The sequence below is a fragment of the Rattus rattus genome, chromosome 8 (genome assembly GCF_011064425.1).
Source record: "Rattus rattus isolate New Zealand chromosome 8, Rrattus_CSIRO_v1, whole genome shotgun sequence".
Taxonomy (NCBI): Eukaryota; Metazoa; Chordata; class Mammalia; order Rodentia; family Muridae; genus Rattus; species Rattus rattus.
In genome coordinates this window covers 94,755,647-94,778,747 of record NC_046161.1, presented here as the reverse complement: position 1 = coordinate 94,778,747, position 23,101 = coordinate 94,755,647, and the positions used below count along the sequence as shown (strand labels likewise).

Genomic DNA, 23,101 nt, shown 5'->3' with positions numbered 1-23,101 from the left:
AAGGCTTGTCTTCTAAGGTTCTGAAGCCCGATTCCTCACCAGTGAAATAGGGACAGCTTGTTGCCCACCTGACCTCTCTGGGGTAGTAACATACTCATCAAGGCCAAAGACTGAGGTTCAGAGAGTATGCATGAGGCCCGATTCTGTCACGGGAATTGGAGGCAGAAGGATCAAAAGTTTAAAGTCTTCCTGGCTACATAAGGATTTTGAGGCCCACCTATGATAGAGACACTATCTAAAAAGAAATAGGCAAACCTAGATGACCCATTCCCACAGGCAGCACTGCTCTACCCCCAACCCCAGAAAAGTCTCGATGTCTGGGCACCTGACCCAACAACAGAGAATGCCTGTGTGCCTCTCACAGGCTGGTAGGGCGGTTCTCTTCCAGCTCAATGAATGCCAGAAACTCGTGGAAGGCAGTAGACAAAGAGCGCGGGGACAGGGGAGCTTCCAGAGAGGCCCGTGACCAGGCCATGGGGATGCTGGGGCGGCAACCAAAAGCCACTGGACCGTGTGAACCTGCCAGGCACCACAGAGGCAGAGAGAATGAGCGAGAGGAGAGTAGCAATGGACTTGCCCTCGGGAACCAACGCCAACATCCCCCTGCAAAGGCACAGGGTGTCATCCCTTAGGGGAACACGATCTCCTTCCTCCCTGGATAGCCCCCCAGCATCCAGGACCAGTGCTGTAGGTAGCCTTGTCCGTGCCCCTGGGGTCTATGTAGGAGTAGCACCCAGTGGTGGCATAGGTGGCCTCGGTGCCCGAGTGACCCGCCGCGCCCTGGGCATCAGCAGTGTCTTCCTGCAGGGCCTGCGGAGTTCAGGCCTTGCCACTGCACCTGCTCCAGGCCCAGAAAGGAATCACGCCACTGCTGAGGACCTGGGGGGCTGCCTAGTGGAGTATATGACCAAGGTGCACGCTCTGGAACAAGTCAGCCAGGAGCTGGAAACACAACTACGGGCTCACCTAGAGAGCAAGGCCAAGCGCTCCGGAGGCTGGGATGCCCTCCGTGCCTCCTGGGCCAGCAGCTACCAGCAGGTAAGTCCTCCAGCTGTGCCTGGAGGTTTGCTAGAGGTCTGAGAGGGGATGGTGAAGGCAGTGAAGATGGCGCAGAATCAGAGGCCAGGGAAGCTGACCACTTGCATACCAAAGCTGCTGGTGGTCTAAGATTAATACCGGTGAGTTGCCATTCACTGAGGCTGACCAGGAGCCAGGACCACCCAGGCATAATAATGTACACCCGACGCACACCAAAAACACCCCAACAACGTTCTGCAACCAATCTCCCACTGTGTATATTTTTCAGATGAGAAACCCAAGTTGTGTACAAGGTCCCAGGCCATAAGCAAATAGAGCAGCGATTCTTAACCTGTGGGTCACAGCCCCTTTAGGGGTCACATGCAGATATCCTGCATATCAGATGTTTCTGTTCTGATTCATAACAGTAGCGAGATCACAGTTGTGAAGTAGCAACAAAATAATTTTATGGCTGGGGGCCACCACGACATGAGGAATTACTGTATTAAAGGGTCCCGGCATTAGGAAGGTTGAGAACCACTATAATGGAGATGCAGCAGATTATATGACCCTGGATTTTCCTTCCTCAACGTTGCACTTGTCCTATTATCTGGGACTGCCTCCGTCACTGTTAGTGTAAAGGGTTTCAAGCCTTCATAGAACCCGATACCACTGGATGGATGTGCTATTTTAAATGATGACTAAATAAATGGGGGGGGCTCCTATATCCAGATAAAATAAGTATATGGGATCAGTGGGAATATGGACCATACAAGTAATTTTCAATTTCCTATTACCTATGGGGTGTGTGTGTGTATAAACAAGTGAAGTTGGTGTTAATATTTTGTTTGACTCAATAAGGAAAAAGATTATTTCAGTATGAGATCAATACACAAATACCAGCACAACAGTTCTGATTCAGACAGACCCTTCTGGAGGATGGTTATGTGGCTTCTCCTGGGCAGACATGGACAAAAGCATTTTGCCCCAGGCAGGACACTACCAACAATCAAATATTTTACCCAAGTCTAGCTTAGTACCAATGAGTTTATCGGGGTTACTTACCAAAGTTGAGTATGATTGAATCAAAGGAGACTGCACCCCTGAAAAGCGCTCGGGTGACACTCATGAAAGCTATACCCCAAGAGCTCTCTGCCCAATTTGCAGGTAGCTCTTCAGAAGAGCCTCCCCTCCCCACAAGGGTTTATTGCATATATAATGGGGGAGGGTGTGACTCTTACAAGGCTCTAAGCCTTCTAAGTTTCCTCAAACTTCCTGGATCTTAGGATCCACCCTCCTCCCTCCCCTTCCATTCCAAAAATTGCTACACCGCACCATCCGTGGCAACAGAGTCCTTGGGATGTGGCCATTGAGACTGAGCACTTGACACTTTGTTCTACCCGGATTTTGTTCCTTCAGATCACCACCTACAGCCAACAGTCATCTTGCTGGGGTGTGGCGGCCTCCTTTCCCTGTCACCTGGTCAGAGTTGCTTTTTTGTTCCCTGAAATAATTTCCATAGAACTCTAAGTTCATCTACCAATTGTGCCTGCAAGCTCTGGTTTGAAGACTAGACACCCCCCCCCCAGGCATTGTCCATCTCAGCTCTGGGTGTAGCTGGCTCTGCCTTCTTCCCTGAATGTTGGCCTTGGGATGACTGTGAACTAAATCAGTCTCTATTCCAGAAGTAGCCAAGTCCCATTTGCTCCCTGGAGTCAGATATGTAGACTGAGAGGAGGTCAACGAATGGCCTTATGTGTGGTTGGGTGATGCCAACAGAGGCACACAAGGAGGCCCCCATTTCAACCCGTGATGCTTCTCCTTCACTGTTCTCAGCAGCCCATTGAGAAGGGAATACAATACTGTCCTTCTGGCCAGTGCAGCTGTTCTGTCCACACTCCTCTGAGTTGTGAGGGAGAGCCTCAAACCTTCAGGGCTTTACAGCCTGTACAAGAGGCAGCCACTCCTCTGGGAGTCCCCACGGCTATCTTGAATTCAAATATGTGTGGCACACTAACCCCTAGAACATGCTGTATATTCCATCTCAGCAGCATCTGCTGGACAACATGATACTCAGATGCCATGCACATACATGTACCAGGAGGCACCAGGCATCTCAATGTCCAGGTTAGAGAGTTCAGCTACAAAGTTGAGTAAGCAGATATCGAAAGTGGCTCTAGAAGCCGAACGTGCGGATATCGGGACTGGCCACAGAAACTTCTGCAATGTGTGAGCCTCAGTTTCTCATCTATGACCTGGATTTAACAATGTCTACATAATCCAGCAGCTCTATAGCCTATAGACTTGAGAGCTATAAAACACCTCAACAGAACCACCATGAAGAACAGCCATCGCAACTCCAGCTTCTGCCCCTAGTGGTCAAATCCAGAATGACAGCCATTTTTCTCTAAAGCATTTACCAGTGAACTACTAGATATGAACAGACACTTCCCCTTCCTCCTCCCCGTTCTCAAAACCACCCAGGCCCTTTCTCCCTAAGCAGTGAAAAGAAGTGGAGAAATTCCCAGGTGGTGGCCTCTGAGATCAAAGAGGACCCTGCCGGCTCCTGGTCCACCAGGAGGTGGCCCTGTGCTTCCCTGCACTGTGCTCCTGACTTCCTATCACGTGGACGATGCCAATAACTGGCTCTGTTCGATGCTGCATCAGATCCTTTTGTCCTCAAACACGAGCTCGCACGGAGAGACCTCCTGTTGCACAGCTGCAGATAAACCAGCAGAGGAGCATCCTGTGTAGTGAATGTCGTTGCACAAGGAGGGAGCCGAGCCAGGCAGGGGGAGGGAGAAACTGCCCAGGCTAGGGATGGGGACGTGGAGCACTAGAACTTTATGTGGGAAAGGATACCGGGGTCTCCACAGGGAGAAGGCGAACAGAAATCAAAATCGCTGAAAGGCCAGAGGATCGGGGTTCTCAATGGGCTTGTCCTGGACCTGTTTTCTCTTCCTGGGAAAGCCGGCCTATACTCTGGAATTTCATCTGTTTGGAGAAACTGCTAGCGGCCTGGGGGTGCCCTGTAGGTCCCAGTTCTCTTGCTGTGGAAGCTGTGGGGCTGGTGTTACAACCACACAGAGAACTAATCTCACCCACCGGGTGAGAAGAGCAAGAGGGTCAGCATAGAGACTGATCCTACTGTCTCTGAAAGGCTAGAGGGGCAGGACAGAACTCTGAGCTGTTTTAAAGTCTACAAATGCCTAACTGTATTTTCCGAGGGAAAGAAATTCCATTGTTTATTTCCTTTTCTTGTTTAATGTGTACACATTTGTGTGTGTGTGTGTGTGTGTGTGTGTGTGTGTGTGTGTGTTGTTTATTTGTTGATACAGGGTCCTGGCTACAGTGGCAATTACTTTGTAACCCAGGCTAGCCTCGAACTTGCAGCAATCCTCCTGTCTCAGCCTCCCAAGTGTTAAGATTATAGACTTATAATACCACACCTAGATTGAGCCATTTATCTAGATTTCTAGAATCTAGTTTGTCAGGGCAGGCTATGAGGCAGTGACTCTGCCAGCTAAACTCTGTAGGACACTGCAGTGTAGTTAGAAGCGCTGTGACACAGAGAAGCATGTGTTGGGACAGGGATGAATAAAATTGGAATAGGATTTCAGTGGGTCAGTGGAGGGAAGGAGGCACAAGGTTGTGACTGAGAAGTAGTCATAAATTGCTTTCTAAGGGAAACTTCTGGTTTCCTACGGTTCTTGCTTTGCTATGTGGAGTGTACCTGAGGAGAAGAGTGACGAGAAGAAAGCACAGAAGAGACAAACTTTTGTCACCCAAGCCCTTTCATACATCCCTCTCTCTCAGTCTCTCCTGAATCTCTTATGACACCTCACAATATAAGGCTCATGATGAGCAAGCTGATCCATGTCGTGAAAAGTGGGCGTGGTACAAGGACAGGGACTTTGAAATCAAGCAGTCCCAGGATCAAGCTCAGACCCTGCAATTTGCCTCCTGCACAGCCTTCAACTGGCTTCAACAAAGATGTCTGCATAGCTCAGTTTCTCATAAGAATGGCGATGCCTGCAGGGGTCTTGGACGTGGTAAAATGAGGATGCTCTAGAGGCTACTGTAGAGAATAGAACTGGGGAAAGGATAAGGATTGTATCTGCTACAATGTAACACTGGTCAGAGGTGGCGGCCTATGCAATTAGAAAAGACACTAAGAATTAGGAAGAGAAAAAAAATGTTGGTTCTGTCTAGAAAATGCAGAGCTGAATGTAAAAATTATACAGGAAACAATAAGATTTAATTAAGTCACAGGTTATAGAATTTCACCAAAAAGTGATATGCATATATAAACAACAACTGAATGAAATTTTCATTTATCCTGCCATAAAATAGAATGCCTCTGAGGAGACTTAAGGAATATCCAAATTCTATAATGTCGACTCAGTGTAGAGCACCAGTCTAATATGTGCAAGACCCTGGGTTTAATTCTCAACACCAGAAAAAGAAAAAAAAGAATCTTTTATCACCAGGTGGTGGTGACACTTGCCTTTAATCCCAACACTGGGGAGGCAGAGACAGGCAGATTTAAGTTTGAGACCAGCCTGATCTACAGAGCAAGTTTCAGGACAGCCAGGACCACAGAGAGATACTGCCTCAAAAAAAAAAAAAATATATATATATATATATATATATATATATATGTGTGTGTGTATATTTTATAAATATATAAATATATATATATATATATATATATATATATATATATATATATATATATATCTTATAGCTTACTAGAACTCTAGATCCAGGTCAGAGTAGAGGAGCCCACTAGGCCTCACAGAATAAAGAAGTATCCGTGGGTCCGTCCTATAATAGGAGAAGACACATCTCAAAGATTTCCTCTCAAAGCAAAAGGCCGACATCCATATTTAAGAGCAGTGGGAGGAACCTGATAATGGGCCGCACTCTCCAGAAAAACTAAATTAAAACTTAATCCAGGCGCTGGCACAGTGCGGAGGAGAAATGTGGTAAGTCTTTCTGGAGGATTAGAGAGAGAAGTGGCTGAGGCAGGCAGAAAAGTGGCACGGGGTCACCAGCGTCCCCCCTCAGGGGGATGAGGCAGAGGCACTGAAGCTGAGGACTCCGTTTAGGCAAATAAAACCTCGTTCATCCTTGTCTGCCAGGGGAACTGCACAGAAAGACTCATTTATCTGCTTTAAACGAGCGAGCCTGGCGATCACAGATGCATTATTCAGCAGAAATGAGAAGTTACTTCAGCTGTTAGCGGGAGGTAATAAAAAGCCGCAGAGGAGCGCCCTCCCCCCCACTGACCAGCTACCGGAAAACAATTTCAAATTTCATTTATTTATGTATCTATTTATTCCAGCGGCCATTGAGTAATCGTAAGTCTTGAGGAAACACTGCACTGCAGTGAGGGACATGGAGTTAGGCAGGACAGGCAGACACACGGTACAGAAGACAAACGGAACACTAACTGCCTAGACAGGCAAGCCTGGCTCAGCTCCGAGTCCTCCCTCCCTCCTCCCTCCTCCCCACTTCCTCCAGCCAGTCCCTCCAAGCCAGGGCCTTTCTAGGTATCTTGTCCTACCATACATTTCCTCTTCATTAGCTTCCTCTTCATCATCTTCTGGTAAGTCCCTCCCCCACCCCCTCACCCCCGGCAGGGGCAGCTCCGAGTAATGCTAACCAGCAAGTGACATTTTATTATTGTTCATTTGCCATGGAAACCGAAGCCATCAGACATGTCTCTTACTAGCACCTTGGCTATTTATCTAGCTAATGAGAGGAAACTCTTCCTAAATTGTCTTCCCAGGAGGAGACATAAGTAATGTCTTACCCTCCTCCTACGGGCCAAATGACACCACAGAAGTGAACTGTGGGGAACTAGTGAGTTTATCAGGCTTCCTTACAGAGCCCAGAGGAAGGGTTACTTACTGGAATGTAGAAGCATTAACCCAGCGCGATGCTGACTTCCTCCAGAGCCACCTAGATGGCGGCCCTTCCCCTGGTCTTCCTTATGGGTTCTATTTCCTTCCCAAGACCACGTGCAGTTAAGGCGATGCTGTAGTCAGTGCATAGTAGGGAGCAGCTGGAGACCCAGGTGAGGAGCCTGTGACCCTCCCTCTCCCTCTACAGTTAACAGTCAACCAGCCCGGCTGGAATAACTTGTTACCAACAGCACAGCTGAACTCCCCAAGATGGTGGTCTGAGATTAGTGCTGTCTCTGTTGCTCAGGTGTACTCAATCCTACAAGGAGTGAAGAGACAAGATAAGGAAGGACCTGGGGCCTCTCAGGAATTCACTGTGAGAGTTCCCAGAGGACCCTGAGGGGAGTAAATCTCTCTAGTGTTTCTCACAACCACAGTTGCTAAAGAAGCAGCCAGCTTTGGGCCTCCAATGTAGAACCAAACCCACCGCGAGCACGCACACACGCACCAGGAACCGCCTCTAGGAGAAAGCCTTAGACAGACCCAGAATTCCCAAGTACAGTTTTCTACCCAGCCAGTGATGAAAGTGGAGAGGACATATGTGTTCTGGGGACCCTTGGATTCTTTAGCAAAACCAAGTATCTTGACTTGTGAAGATGACAGCCTTGAGTCCTGACTCGCAGGACCTCAAATTCATATCTCCTCATATCCTTAGCGGTAGATGGAGTCTCTTGGAGAGAGAGGATCACCCGGTGCTGTCTGCCAGAATGAAGGTCTCTGCCTGGTTGGCTGCAGCACCGGGCAATGTATTCTCTCACTCTCCTTGAGGCTCCAGTCTGAGATAAAGACGTTAGTCAGCTAGAATGTTCCTCCCTATGGGAGCCATCTGCTTCCTGACCCCTCATGCTTCTGCACATGCACGTCCAGGTTTCTTCTTACAAGGGCTCCAGTCCTGTCAGATTAGAACCACCTTCATGGCCTCATTTTAACCTAACTCTCCCTTTAAAGATCCTAAATCCAAAAATGGTCACATCCTGAGGTACTGAGCAATTAGAAATTCAACATAAGGACCAAGGAGACAACATTTGGATCATAACCTCCAACTTTAGTTTTATTTATTTATGTATCTTTCATTAGTTTATCGTGATATTTGATTTCTTGAAATAGGGGGTCTCAAACTTATCATGCTCCCACGCCAGCATCCTGAAGGCTATATTACCATGACACGCCTAATTTACAAAGAAACCGAGGCCAACCAGGATCAATTCAGTGTCGTTCTGCCCCACCCTCATCCCCCTGTCACCACAAGACATTACAAAGGTACCCTGGTAGCTTCATTTATAAATTCAGAGGGCCCTAACTAGAACTTCATCTACTATGAGAACCCTCTACCTGTTAAAATGGAATGGCACCCACAAAGGTCCTCCTCTGTGACATGGTCTGGGACGGGCCTGTTTTCCTCTCCTCCCTTTCCTCTTTTAATCTAGAAAGCTACCTTGTTGCAAAGGGTAGCTCGATCTTCCCACAGTCACAGCCATGACTAGAACTAAGGTCTGTAATGAGGACACAGGAGACTAGGGCGCCTTCCAGCACCTCTGTCAGCTCCAGACTGACTTGAAAGTTTAATAGCTTTGCTCGCTGGGAATGGTGAGGCCCCCTTGGGATTCTTTTATTTTATTCCTTTGCAATGACGTTCAGGCTCAGAAAAAAAAAATGGTGTGCCAAGCAGTCAGCCCTCAAGGCAGGACACCTTCCTTTGATGGGAGTTCAGAGGCTCCCTGGGGTGCATGGTTCCAACTGCCTGTGTGGGAGGGAGAGGCTTATGCTAAGACAAAACTGCTGTGGGGGCTTCCGATGATGGCTGGATATGGTCACTGGCCCTAAGGGTGACTGCGTCCCCTGAACACAGAGCTTCAGGTCAATCTTTAAAGCTTTGAGAGCAGTAAGAGGCCACACGAAATGTTGGAGGCGGGATGGTGTTCTGGAAGGTTCTCTGTCTAAGAATGAGACATGGGCTTGTTGAAAGCCACCAAAGACAGCAGAGAATCTTGATTACATCTGCAAAGACCATGTTTCAAAACAAAACAAAACAATCTTGGAACTAGGATTTCAGTGACCCTTTAGGGCAGTATGCAGTGTAAACCATAAGTAAAGCTATTGGTTGTTTGGGGGGTATTGTTTTGGAGTTTGGGGGTAGGCTTTTATTTTTGTTTTTGGGTTTTTGGGAGTTGCTGGTTTTTTTTTTAAATCATATATTCCTGGTTTCTGTTCTAGTTCTTCAAATACCATTTCAAAGGTCCACCACTACCAATATTTTTCGTATCTAGCCTACTTCCCTTTCGATTTGAAATCACACTCTGCCTCCTAGAAAGTCATAAATTCACTAAGGCAAACTGCAATGCAGACAGCCCCAAAAGAGGGCTGCTCATCCTGGAGGGACACACACATTTACTGTGTGACTTCTCTGAACCCCTTTCTCAACTATTAAACGGAGGGACCAGCTCCTCTGGTTCTCGTAGAAGACACAGGAAATAAGCCAGATTCCAGTTCATAACCTTGGAAGGCAAGTGACAGGGTTTTCTTCGTGGGCCTGAAGGACAAGTTCCACTTGACTCCTTCCGGTTGCTCCCTGGCTTTGAGCCCATTAGACAAATCCCTTTTACTCAGAGGCTCATTTGTAAAATCAGAGGGCAGAGTTCTCTGACCTCCCAAGCCTCATGCTACATGGATCCATTCAAACTCCTGAGCCATGGGTGGGCACTAAGAGGAAGAGGCGCCCTCTCCCAGGTTGAGAATGGGGCCAGGTTGAGAATGTTCCACATGTGGTTCTTGCATTCCCAAGAGTCTGATGGTGACCTGTGCCCCGCCCCGGAAGTGATGAAACGTCTGTTACTCAACTCACATACCTGCCAGGTTATATATCAGGTGTTGCCAAATGAACTTGTCTAGACCAAGAGTTAAATGGGAGCAAGCAAAGGCCACACAGGATCAGAGAGCTCACAAAGCCCCAGATTAAATTATTCCTGGGTTGCCCAAGTAGGTAGTAATGAATATTCATGAGCTGTCCTCATCCTCCTATACCCCCAAGGTGGTCATTTTCAGCCTACTCAATACACTGAGAATTCCCTAGTATCAGAAGTGCTGTCTGGTCTTCCTTGAATTTCGCAACAATAGCTTGGTGATAGAAAATAAGAAAGGACAGAAGGAAGACAGGAAGGAAAGGGGAAGGTGAAAGAGGAAGTCAGGCAGGAAGGAAGAGCAGTCAACACAAGGTAGCAGCTAATGGGGCGTACTACACATCCCAAAAGACCTGAGTTCACACTGGCTTTGCCATTTGACTGGCGTTGTGACCTAAGACAAACCCCATAACCTCTCTGGATGAAATGTGTGGTCCGGAAAAAGAAGATAATACGCCACGAGCTTGTTGTGAGACTTAAATAATTTATTTCAAATCTTTATTGTAGTGCCTGGCCATAGTAAGCATTCATTGTGAGTAATCGGTGTCATCATTTGTTATAGTTAAATAATAATAACCATGAATATTGCATAGCCCTTATAGCCTGTCTACCCAGCCGATCCTTACTCGGTAGTATCTCGGCGGTAGGGGTTTGGGGGACGGGGAGTACAGATAGTATGTGTACAGTGACACACAGGGATGGGCCCGGGTGTCTCTTTGTGACCAGCAATCCCAGAATGGACTTCAAGCCAAACTCAGAGCTGAAGGAGGCCAGATGGGGGCGGGGCGAGGGGGCAGGGAGTCCCTGGCCGTTGCCTCTTGGCAAGTGGCGCCACCTTCTGGCCGTCCTAGGAGCTGTCCTGAAAAAGCTAGCATCTCCACCCCCTTGCAAAATGTTCCTTGCACGTCAGATCCCGGACTCCTAGAATCACCACTCTGTCAGAGCCACCTTGATTTGGGAGGCCAACCACACGGTCCGTGCCCACTGCAGTCAATCCAACTATGTCAGAATCTCCACTACAGGTCTCAATTTCTCGAGGGCTCAAAATCAACCCTGTGTGAGAGGACGTTGCTCAGTGAGCACGACCGTCCCTCTTCTCTGCCGTCGCTATTTGGGACAGAAGAAATCCCCCTCCTCTTTGAGTTGCCTTTTGTGTTGCTTTCGGGGTTTAGGGCAGAGCTTGAATTTAGAGGCAGAGTCCCAAGCTCTGAAGCCCATTCTACAAACCCTGTCCCAGGTTCCTAGCGCAGCCCACTTTCACCTCCCGCCCTGAAGAGGAAGGAAATAATTTGCAGCTGCCAACATGGCGGCGGGCCTTCTGAAGCTTAAAGGAATATAGCAGGAGGGAGGAAGGCTTTGTCAGTGTCAGATTAGACTACCACTTCCCAGCCTGTGTGTGTAATTAGTGTCACACGTAAGTACAGAATCTTTCACGGTGGTGGCACCCGTTGGTCCTGCCTCCTTACAGCAGCCTGACAGTGTAGCATTTATCACAGTAGCTTCTGTGGAGTTGTCAGACTCCCTTTTATTCTGTCCCTTTCTGAGGCTTTGAATGCAGACTGCCATGTGCCAGGCACTATGAGAATTCAAATATTAAAGAGTCCAAGTTCTAAACCATGGACCCTGGAGTGTGGGGAGACTGTTGAATCAACACATCCACACACTGGTCCAGCCACATTACGTTGTGTCAGCACAGTACTGGGCTTGTGACTGGTATCAATTGTAAACGGACCAGGAGGGACACGAGAGGTATGGTCGGAAAAACAAGTTTGATGTGATAGGACCCCTCCCTAGATCTCTTTCAACCCACTCAGTGGAAAAGAGACACGAAGTAGAAATACAAATGGCATCGTGGTTTTTCTGATCACTGGTAACCAGACACAGTAACATGGTAACCTAACTTGGTAGTACATATGGACTTTTATATGTGTAAAACTCAGGTGGTCAGGCTTGTTTACAAGCACTTTTACCTGCACAGCTATCTCCCTAGCCTCGTCCCAGGCTCACAACCCCAGAGATGGGGAGACAGCTGAAATAATTGGTGAACTTTGAGTCCCAGTAAGAGACCCCATCTCAAAAACGATGGAGAGCTCCTAAGGAATAACACTCAAGATTATCCTCCGTGTACATGTATGCACATATAGGCACATACATGTACATGCCTGCACACAAAGGACCTTCTCTGAGAGCCACCCCTGAAATCAGACAGGAGCCCTGGTATCGTGGATCCCAGTATATTTCCGAGGAGCACAAATCCCTCTGGCGTGGGCGAGCACCCAGGGGATAAATCTCACCAGAGGGAAGTTAGAAATAACCATTTCCAAATAGCTTCCTTTCAGTGAACAGAAATGATGTCTGGGAGACTTGAGCAGTGTGGACTGTGTCCTTGAGTCCTGACCTCCCTGTGCCTGTGTCTGTACAGCAGCCTTACCCACTGCTCCCAGGGTCTGCAGCAAACTCCACTCTGGCTTCATGACTGCTCCCCTGGGAACATGTCCTCCTCTGTAGCTCTTCATTCCTGATGGCTCCCATCTCCAACCCAGCATACTGCCCCAGACAGTGCCTCTGTCTTAAGCACTGTCACGTGCTGACCACTGGACCAGTTAATTTTTTTTTTCTAGTTTCCTTTGCTTATACCACCTCGTTTTCTTCTTAATTGTGAAATATTTTAATATAAGAAGAGCACCCAGCACACCCAGCATGCCTACCCCCAACGTTATACATGACACACTTTGCTTGAGGCAAAACTCAAAGGTCTTAGGTACAATGCCAACCCCTCTGTGCATGGAAAAGATGCAGCTGCAGGTCAGTCTACGGGGTGTCTGCTGGCCGGCAGGGTCCAGTTCTTCAGGGAACGCTGGTGTCTACGTTAGCCAGTCATGTAGCCAATAGAATGAGGCTCATTCACATTGCAGCAGGTGGTCCACATAGTTGTAATAATAACAATAACAATAATGGACAACTGAGTACATCGCCATTATTACTACTACTACAGTGGTGATGCTGGGATTGAACCTGGGTCCTTGAGCATGCTAGCTTGGAACTGTCACTGGGCTGTGTATACCCCAGCCTCTTACTTTTTAAGACAGGGTCTCACTTAAATGTAGAAGGCCTAGAATCTACTCTATAGCCCAGGCCTTCCTTGAGTTTGTAGTCCTCCTATCTCAGCCTACAGAGTAGCTAGAATTAACAAGCCTGTACCCCCATGCCTAACACCACACCCGTGTCAATTTTGTCTAACATTCCCTCACAGAAACATCCAGAAGAATGATCAACCCAACACCCAAGCACTTGAGCCAGCCAAGTGATATCCAGCCACTGCGCTCAGATTGTTCCAATTTTCTCCGTCACAAGTAGTTGGGGTCAAGAATTTCCTGTGCAAATGTCAGGAATGGTGTACATCCATCCGGGAACCTGTGTTTTGGTAAATCAGGCTGTTTTATGTGTGGAACATGTATGTGGAAGTCAGAAGTCAACAACAGGTATCTACCTTAGTGGTTCTCTGCCTTATTTTTTCAGACAGGACCTCTGGTTGAACCTGGAACTTACTCTCTGGATATGCTGTCTGATAGGCAAGCTCTGGGTGTACACCTCCACACCCAGAAATTTTTCTTTTTACGTGGGTCTGGGATCTGAACCTAGGTCCTCGTGTTTGCATAGTAAGCACTTTACCCACTGTGCCAATTCTCCGACCCTGTGAGTCGTTTTTTACTAAAGTCCTTCCCATCGGTGTGTTAACCATCCCCAACTGTTCTCACACCAAGAGGGGTGGGATCATACATCACAGCAACAGGACTGGTGAAACCTGAAATATATATTAGCTGAGGTCCATGCCTGCCGTGGACAGTGCACAAGTACACACTGATCGTCGCATTGTGGGATGGCTCTGAACTGGCCTCACACACTTCCTTCCCAGAGCTTTCAGGGAGAACTCTGCCTTCTACAGCAGCTTCTCTCACTACTCACCTTGGTCTTGGCCTGGTCTTTGTGCACCGATGTCTCCCTGTCTCCAGGGCTTGACTCACCGCAGATGACTTCATCATCAGTTTACTGAATACTTACTATGGGATTAGCGTGCACCTGCTGCTACGGCTGAGATAAAGCTGCCCTGCTTCCTAAGATGAGAAATGGCCGCTATTTGATGTTAGAGCCTTGGTTTAATCACAGTGGGAAGGCAGATGGGCGAGCGTAGAGCTTGCTGCCCTGCCCTGGAGAGGGAGCACCATGAAAAACAACCCAAGAGCTGGCAGCATTTTGCAGGCTGAGGATGCTCAGTTGGGAAGTAAAACAACGACTTGGCCATCCGCCCAAAGCGCCTGACAGCCAGGGGCACCTACATCATAATTCTCAGGCAAATGGGGCTCTATTTCATGCTGGCATCCATAATACAGTCTTCTGGTGATTAAACAGGCTTTTTTCCCCCCTTTCTGTCCTGCCGTTTGACCTTAGAAAATAAAACATCTGTGATTATAAGAGGGGGAGAGAATACGAGAAAGATATTGTCCACAGTCAATGTAATAAGAAATGGGGCTACTTAAAGCCAGCAAAGGGGAAGGGAGCTAGCCTGTGACAGCCAGACAGCCAGCCTGTAAGTCAGAGCACCATGTCGGAGACTGGAGATCATGGCATCCAAAAAGATGGAGGGATGCTACAGTCATCAAACCAAAGAAAAGCAGAGGCTGCTGAAGAGAGCGTCAGGGGAGAAGGTGCTAAGGCAGGAGAATGCCAAATTATCAAAAATCAAATATAGATGTGTGCCCCGTGCTAGGGAAGTTTTTATGGGTATTTTTCCTCCTTTGGAATTTTTTCCCTTTTGTTTCAAGACATGATCCTATTACTGTAGCCCTGGCTGACCATAAACTTTTCCTGCCTCAGCCACACAAGTGCTGGGATTACAGATGTGTGTACCACCATGCCTGACTGTGTGTGGTCTCTGGATAATTTTAAAAACTGAAATATAAGGACACAAAAACAGCAAAGATTTATGAGACATATACCCCAGATGAGGTATACATATTGACCTCTGAGGTGGGAACAGAGGCCCCTGGCTATAATCTCAGCATTGAACAGGATGCCGAGGCACGAATGAGAGATAGTCACCGGCCCGGAGACACCAAGGTGAAGAAAGACAAGGATGAGGATAAAAGACAGCATGACCACTGTGGAGATGCGCTGGGCAGCCTGGGCTGGGTTTTGAGAGATGAATAGGAGCTCGCCTCTCAAAAGGAGGCAGGGCTAGGTAAGGTTTGTCTGTGACATTTGTACATAGCAGAATGAGACTAGAGCTGGAATCTGGAAAGTTGAACTAGTCAAAAAGAGTTTAGCCCCTGAGAAGAGGTAAAACTTAGGGATCAGCAAGGTCAGGTTATAAGGGCCTTGTAGAGCAAGCTGAAGAGGGAGAGTTTATCAGGAGCATACCTCAGAACAGTAGTGCGTAGATTTCAACCTGGGGGGTGGGGTTGGGGATTTGGCTCAGTGGTAGAGAGCTTGCCTAGGAAGCGCAAGGTCCTGGGTTCGGTCCCCAGCCCCGGAAAAAAAACAAAACAAAACAAAACCTGGGGGGTCAAATGACCTTTTCACAACGGTCACATATCAGCTATCCTGGGCATATCGGATGTTTATATTCCAGTTCATTACAGTAGCAAAAATTACAGCTATGAAGTAGCAAGGAAAATAACTTCATGGTTGGGGTCACCACAAGATGAGGAACTGTATTAAAGGGTCGCAGCAGTAGGGAGGTTGAGAACCACTGCTCCAGTAGAGGTGGAAAACAGAGATGTGACGGAGGTGGAAGGGACACTGGCTACCCAACAGGTTCCCCAAGGCCACGGAGTCTTTGACTGACTCAGTGCTCAAAACAGATTCCTTTGGAGGCATCCAGATGGAACTGGGACAAGAGTGCTCCTCAGTGTAGACTAAAGTGGGGACCCTGGCACTTTTGAGCACAGAAAGCAACTCTTACCCCAGCTTTGGTCTCCACAGAGGAGTATTGGTAGTTTGTCAGCTGATATCTACTGTACCACACCCCGTGTAGCCAATAGAGCAGAAATGAGGCTTCCCCTGTCAATCAGCAAGAACGACAGACGCACACCTGTGATCCCAGCACGCTGCAGGCTAAGGCAGGAAGAATGCAAAATCGAGGCCAGCCTGGGCTACACAGTAAGATTCCGTCTCCAACCACAACCTCGGTGGTCATTCCAACCCATAGCAAGTGATTCAGAGAAAGCCAAGGAGGCAGAGAGGAGCAGAGTGGAGGAAATTCTGCTTGAGGTGAGACGGTTAGAATGAAGAGAGATCCGGTCAGAGGCAGGAGGGAAGACCAGTGTGATCCAGAAAGGCCAGACTCCAGAGTGACTGACGCTATGGGCGACTGGAACACAGACACACATGAAGCCTTAAAGACCGCTGTCTAATTAGGCTCCATGCTTTATTCCCAACTGTGCTTTATCTCAAGTGACATAAGCTGAGAGTCACTGAAGAGGAAGGAGTCTCAGCTGAGAAAATGTCCCCATGTTGGGCTGGAGGCATGATAGCACAGCACCCACATTCTATCACAGCGATCAAGAGGCAGAGGCAGGCAAATCTCCGTGAGGCCAGCCTGGTCTACACAGTGAGCGCCAATCTCAAAAAGAAAATAGGTAGATGAAATCAAGGCGGACACCAGTGGTACACACAATTTCATTTCATTTAAATCCCTGTGGATAGATGAGCTCACTTACAGATTAAAAAAAAAGGGGGGGGGCGAGAGCCAGCCCTGAGACCCGGCAGCATTTAGAGCTCTGAGAAGGAGGATCGACCAGCATAGCAGGAAGAGTGGAGAGCAGTGCCCTGGAGCCAAGAGACAAAAGTGCATCCTTAGTGAGCATGTGAGGGGGGCTTAGCAAGATGGCCGTCTTCGACAACGTAATGCTAAGAGAGGTGTGGCTGGGGTCCTAAGCACAGATTTTGGCTTCTTGTTTATTTGTTGCTAGAAGCAGGTCATGCTGAGAAGCCACCCTAAGTTGAAGTCACACAAAAGGGAAGGGGTTTCCCAGGGAATCTCACATCACCGTGCCAACTGAGTTAATTTCCCAGGAGCCCAGTCGTGCCACCCCACTCCCACCCCGCCCCCAAGCCTGTATGTAGTTCTGGCTGCGGGACACCAATATCTTTAACTCTAACTGTCGGGCTCAGGCGAGGACCTTCTTAAAAAGGCACAGTCACGGTTCAACCCCTCACCTGCCGCCACCAGCTCCATTTATTTTAATAATTATGTCCCCAGCGAGGCAGCAGCAGGAAAGGAGGAGATCCGGAACTTCAGAGTGAGCATGAGTGTGGGTTCCAAGGACAGGAGAAAGGAGAAATAGAAAGAAAGAAAGAAAGAAAGAAAGAAAGAAAGAAAGAAAGAAAGAAAGAAAGAAAGAAAGAAAGAAAGGAAGGAAGAAAGGAAGAAAGAAAGGAAGAAAGAAAGAAAGGAAGAAAGAAAGAAAGGAAGGAAGGAAGGAAGAAAGAAAGAAAGAAAGAAAGAAAGAAAGAAAGGAAGAAAGGGAGGGAGGGAGGGAGGGAGGGAGGGAGGAAGGGAACCACTAGATAGAAGTCTTCATTCAACTGCCTGTGCATTAAAAAGAGGAAGAAGAGGAAGGAGGGGAGGAGGAAGAAGGAGGCAGCATAGTAGGCAAGGAGTCAGGATGTAGCTCAGTAGAAGACTGCATACCTAGCATGCATGAGACCCTCAATTCAATCCCCAGCGTTTGTGCACGCACGCGCGTGCACACACACACACACACACACACACACAGAAGGGGGGGGAGTAGTTTAAAAGAACAGATGGCGTGGGAGCAGGGGCTGAATGCACACCCATCTAATTCACCCAACACTCATTGAACGATTGCTTTGTAGGAAGACAAACAAGAATGCTAATAATGCCACCAGGTGTGGACCACTCCGCTGTGCCAGGCCGGCTGCTCAGTAATTTCCCAGAGTTGAGTCATTCCATGTGCACAGCTAACCCAGGCGGAAGTGTAACTGTGGATGAGGAAACCGAATTTTGGTGTTACTTACTCTGTGGAGGAGAAGAGCTGGGTCTAAGAATAAAAAGAGGAGTATGGGGGCTGGGGTTGCCTACAGGGCAGGCGCTTACCTAGGAAAGCAAGGCCCTGGTTCAGGTCCCCAGCTCAAAAAAAAAAAAAAAAAAGAACAAAAAAAAAAAAAAAAAAAAAAAAAAAAAAAAAAAAAAAAAAAGGGTATGGTTGCCTGGGGTATAGTGAGTGGGGACGGGTGATTCAGCACACTGATGGCGGGGACAAAGGTCGAGGTCAGTAACGGTCACCCCAGGCTTTCGGTAACTCAGCCTAAAAGAGTACTCTGTCATCAAGAAGTGTCTACTCCCTCTCCTCTTCTCTTCACCTCCCACAACCGACCTTGTCGATACCACCATTACTTACCCTTAGGAGGATCCATCCCCCATACAGGCGTAAGAGCCTCCCCCGGTCCTCAGCATCCTCTCTGGAGCTGCGGCCTTCCCTTCCCTCACAGCCCACATCACACCCAAACCACGCTCAGACTCTCACTACAGCTTCCAGGGAAATCCCCACCCTCTCTCCTTTGTCTCTGAGTCCTTCCTTCTGTAGATGACCTTTGCTCGCCTTTAAGCCTCATCTCCCATAGTAGCTGATCGGTTCTCCAACATCGGGCACAGAACCCGCTGGCAGACACACCGTAATCATGTGCAGAAGAAACAAGGGCAAGAATGAATAAGGCTAGACGGAGAAAGGCATGTATGAAATAAGCATTATGATAATATGAGCTTTATTAGACAACCAGGGTTGTGAGGAACGGTGGTGATACAGGTGTCACGGTCAGACACATGAACACGAGCAAAGGCATTCTGGAAGGTGTGTGTGTGTGTGTGTGTGAGAGAGAGAGAGAGAGAGAGAGAGAGAGAGAGAGAGAGAGAGAGAGAGAGAGAGAGAGTGCCCATCTAGCAAATTGCCTGACACAGAATGAGTAGACCGTAAATGGCAACCATTATCCAATAGTTGTGATTCCTCTTTGTTCCAAACATTTGTTCAACACATGAAGGAGGAGTGAAGGGTTAAAACACAATTAATTGTAGTGCAGCTTCAGAAATCCTGATTCTTACACTAAAGGGGGGTCTGATCATTTCCCAGGATCTCCCAAGGGATGCTGGGAATCATCCTTGAAGAACCACTAGATTAGGTATCCAAAAGACACCTCCGTGAGGAGGGCCAGAGGGAAATAAACTTCTGACAGCCATCCCTCCCTCGACAGCCATCACTGCTGCTTCCGTTCCTGACCAGTCCCTCAGAATTTACTCCACAACCCACCACAGCCTCTCACTACCCATGTCTGGGCTCCATCAGAGATGTGCCCTCAGAGACCACCCAGCCAGGTCATACTGACACTGCTCTGACGAGGCAAGTTCATCAGACTTGTGTTGCTGTAACAAAACGCCTGGATAAATGACTCAAATGGAAGAAATGCTTCCTTTTCTTTCACAGTTTGAAGGCTTTCGGTTCAATCAGCCAACATCATTGTCTCCGGGCTGTCGTGAGGCAGAACATTATGGAGGACGGGAAAGTTGCTGACCTCAAGACAGCCAGGAAGCAGGGACAGAGGAGAAGTCATGGAAAGACACAGCCCCAAGAACATGCCCCAGGCCCCAGGCCCCAGGCCCCAGGGGGCTACTTCCCCGTAACCAGGCTTCCAACCTCATTAAGTTTCTAGAACCTTCCGAAATAGCTCCGCCAGCTGAGGATAGAGGTTATAACATATAGGTCTGGGGGGAGAGAGCATTATATATTCAAATCACCACATGCAGTCTCCTTGAGTAGGGAACCTGGCATTAAAGAATATAGCTGTGACAGTGGCATTTCAGGTCACAGGGAGAGTAGGAGTGAGGATACCCCCCCTGGTAACTCTCCTAGCTCTCCCTGTAGCAAGCTTCCAGCCTGCCTAACCTTTAATGTTGCTTATGAAGACCGCTATTCATTCATTTCTACATTTTCTCCCTAGAGAGAAGGGCCGCATAGCTCCAATGTCATGAGGTAGCTCTTCTTATGGGCATAGCATCTGTCCGATGGCTGTACACAGTGACATTTGGTGTTTGCATTGCTTTCCCTCCTGGAAAGAAAGTTGATCACAGAGGCAATGTTAATTTGCATTCTCTTCAGCCATAAATCAGCGAGGGCCAGATAATTAATGCACGTCTCTCAGAGCTTAAAATAGAAATACCCTTCTTTTCTCCCGAGAAAATGCTCACAGAAAAATTCCCTGGCTACAAAGCTCTTCCCCCAGACCCATCCACTCATGGGCTTCTGGAAGCAAAAGTAGGAGTGGGGGATTGAAGAGAAAGAAGATTGGATCTGTGGGGTTGAGCTAGCGATCTCAGAACCTGTGAGAAAGATATTTATCTTCAAAGAGGATTTACCCAAAGAGGAACTGGCAGTCTTGGCTGTGCATGTGGAGAGCAAAGGAGGAAGTGGTCCAGGAAGTCACTAAATTCTGATGGGTCCTTTAGCCTCTAGTTTATAACACACACACATGCATACACACACACACACATGCATACATACACACACATACACACATATATGCACACACACATGCAAACACATACATACACACAAACACACACAGGAGAATGTGCATGCACACAAAAACATACACATAAACACACACATACACACAGGTACACATACACACACGTAATATAAACACACGTATATAAACATATACACACTCATACATACACATAAACACATGCATACATACACATACAAGCACATACACATAACACATACACTCACAAACACACACAGGAGAACATGCATGCACACAAACACACACTTATAAACACACACAGGTACACATACACAGAGATATAAACACACACATATACAAACATATGCACACACATACGTACACATAAACACACACAGACATACACATACAAACACATACACTCACATATACATACACACACTTTGAGTCACATGGACATGGGGTGGCATTCTGGCTCTGCTACTTTCTAGCTTTGTGACTTGGGGCAACTCCAGTTCTCTGAGCAATGATATTCTTACCGGTGACTTGGATGTGTTGACAGCTTTAAGACGGTGCCACAAGCATTTAATGAAGTCGTGACTATCCAGTACTGATGTCAAGGTGGGGCTTAGCATGTACTTTTTATGAACTATTGCCTCCCTGCAAATAAGTCCTGTGGTCTCCAGTGTTTGCCAATTTCCCTGGTGTAAATACTCTGACCTTGGCTGATATCAAACTACCAACATCTCACTGAATACAGGGCTGGAAAGAGATACAGGGTACCACAATGTAGCATTTCCAACATCCAGACGTAGTCAAAGCAAATAACTTCAGAATCAGAACTAGCATTCAGTAGTTTTGAAAGGGGCAGGGCCTACTGCCTCTTTATTCTGAGTATGCACTGCCTTTGTTTTGAAGCAACTAATTGTAAGCTCGCACAATTTAATTCTTCATGATGGCGAGTTTAACCAGCTCAAAACTTCTAAAACATTTAGTGGTTCACTATCTCAGCCAGAACAAGCCGGCTCAGGCATGTTGTTGGGTACAGGCTTAGGCAGTCAATAAACACAGCTTCTCTTACCTTTTCCCTTCCTGTCTTCAGCTATGGGAAGGTTTCCTGAAGATTTTTCCTTACAGGCCCCATGCTTTGCTTTTGGTAGGACCCCTCTGGGCCACCGTAGCAGGCCTGAGTCTGTACTAAACCCCAGCAAAGGTTCTAACCCTCCTCATACCCCATAGCTGCTCCTTTTTGGTCGTGCCCCTTCCTGGTTAGGATAGGCAGGGATGGATAGTGCAGGGACCTCTGTGGTGAAGAGAGGAGACTGTCAGTTTATTTTAGGAACTCTGTCTGGGAAGAGAGCTAGAAAGTAAGGCCAGCGGGCTGTACTTTGGCAAACCAAAGCCTATAATTAGCCCGACTTGAGGGTGGAATAAACCCTTGATTGTTACTAAACACCAGCAAAAAAGCAAAAAGGCCTTCTGCCTCCCCCAGCCCTGAGTCCACACGGCCTCAGAGGACAGATATTTGGACAAAGCCACCCTATCTGTTCAGCTGGCGCCATTTCATTACTCCTGTTCTCAGCCCAGAATGAGAATTCAAAGGTCACCAAGGAACAGGGTCACCAGCTCTGTCTCACCTCCAAAAGCTCGGTGTTTCCACCCAGTGTCTTTGGGTTTGGCTTTGAGCATCTTTCTATGTATTAATTTCAGGAATTTGTAATAGATGGGAAATGTCACAAAGCCATGTGTCCTATAGCATTATAGCAAGGCAAAAATAAAATTTAAAATTAAAAAAAAAAAAAAAAAAAAGCTTTTGGGTCTATCAAGCCCAGCGCTAGTTCTGTGTGGTCAGACTTGAAGCAGACACAATTCCACCTTCTTTCTGCATTTGTAGAACTGTATCATGTCCCCTACACATGTGCCTGCACATACACACACATGCAGACACACAAACACACACAAATACACACAAACACATGCACACAGAAATGTACACATATGCATACACACATTTATGCACATACTTACACAGAGAGACACATAAACACATGCATACACACATGCACACATATAGACACACAAATGCACAAACAACACACACAAAATACAAACACATGCATACACAGTAACATATAAGCACAAACACATACATGAAAACCACACATGCATGCACACACACACCAAATGTATAAAATACACATGCATATACTTACACATATAGATACATAAACATACACACACATGCACTCACACATGCACACACAGACACACAAGTACATATACAAACATGCACAATACACACAAAAATACAAACATGCATACATAATCACATATACATAGACATACACAAATGCATACACTGTACCACACACCAAATCTATACACAATACACACATATATGAACACTTACATACACATACACACACACTTGGCTTGTTTCTTTGACTTTTTCCTTTTCTTCTTTTTTTAAGATTTTATTTATTTACATATGTGACAAGTACACTGTCACTGTCTTCAGACACACCAGAAAAGGGCATCAGATCCCGTTACAGATGGTTGTGAGCCACCATGTGGTTGCTGGGAATTGAACTCAGGACCTCTGGAAGAGCAGTCAGTGCTCTCAACAACGGAGCCATCTCTCCAGCCCCCTTTTCTTTTTTTTAAAATAAGCTTTGC

General features: G+C 47.3%; 1 protein-coding gene across 1 annotated transcript in view; it reads left to right on the top strand.

The window, feature by feature from the left end:
- Positions 1-546: 546 nt before the first annotated feature.
- Bfsp2 (beaded filament structural protein 2) overlaps positions 547-23,101 on the top strand; it is a 69,475-nt gene continuing 46,920 nt past the window's right edge. Inside the window, exon 1 of the mRNA XM_032911510.1 lies at positions 547-1,038. Coding sequence (XP_032767401.1) covers positions 547-1,038 — 492 coding nt within the window. The remainder of the gene's footprint in view (positions 1,039-23,101) is intronic.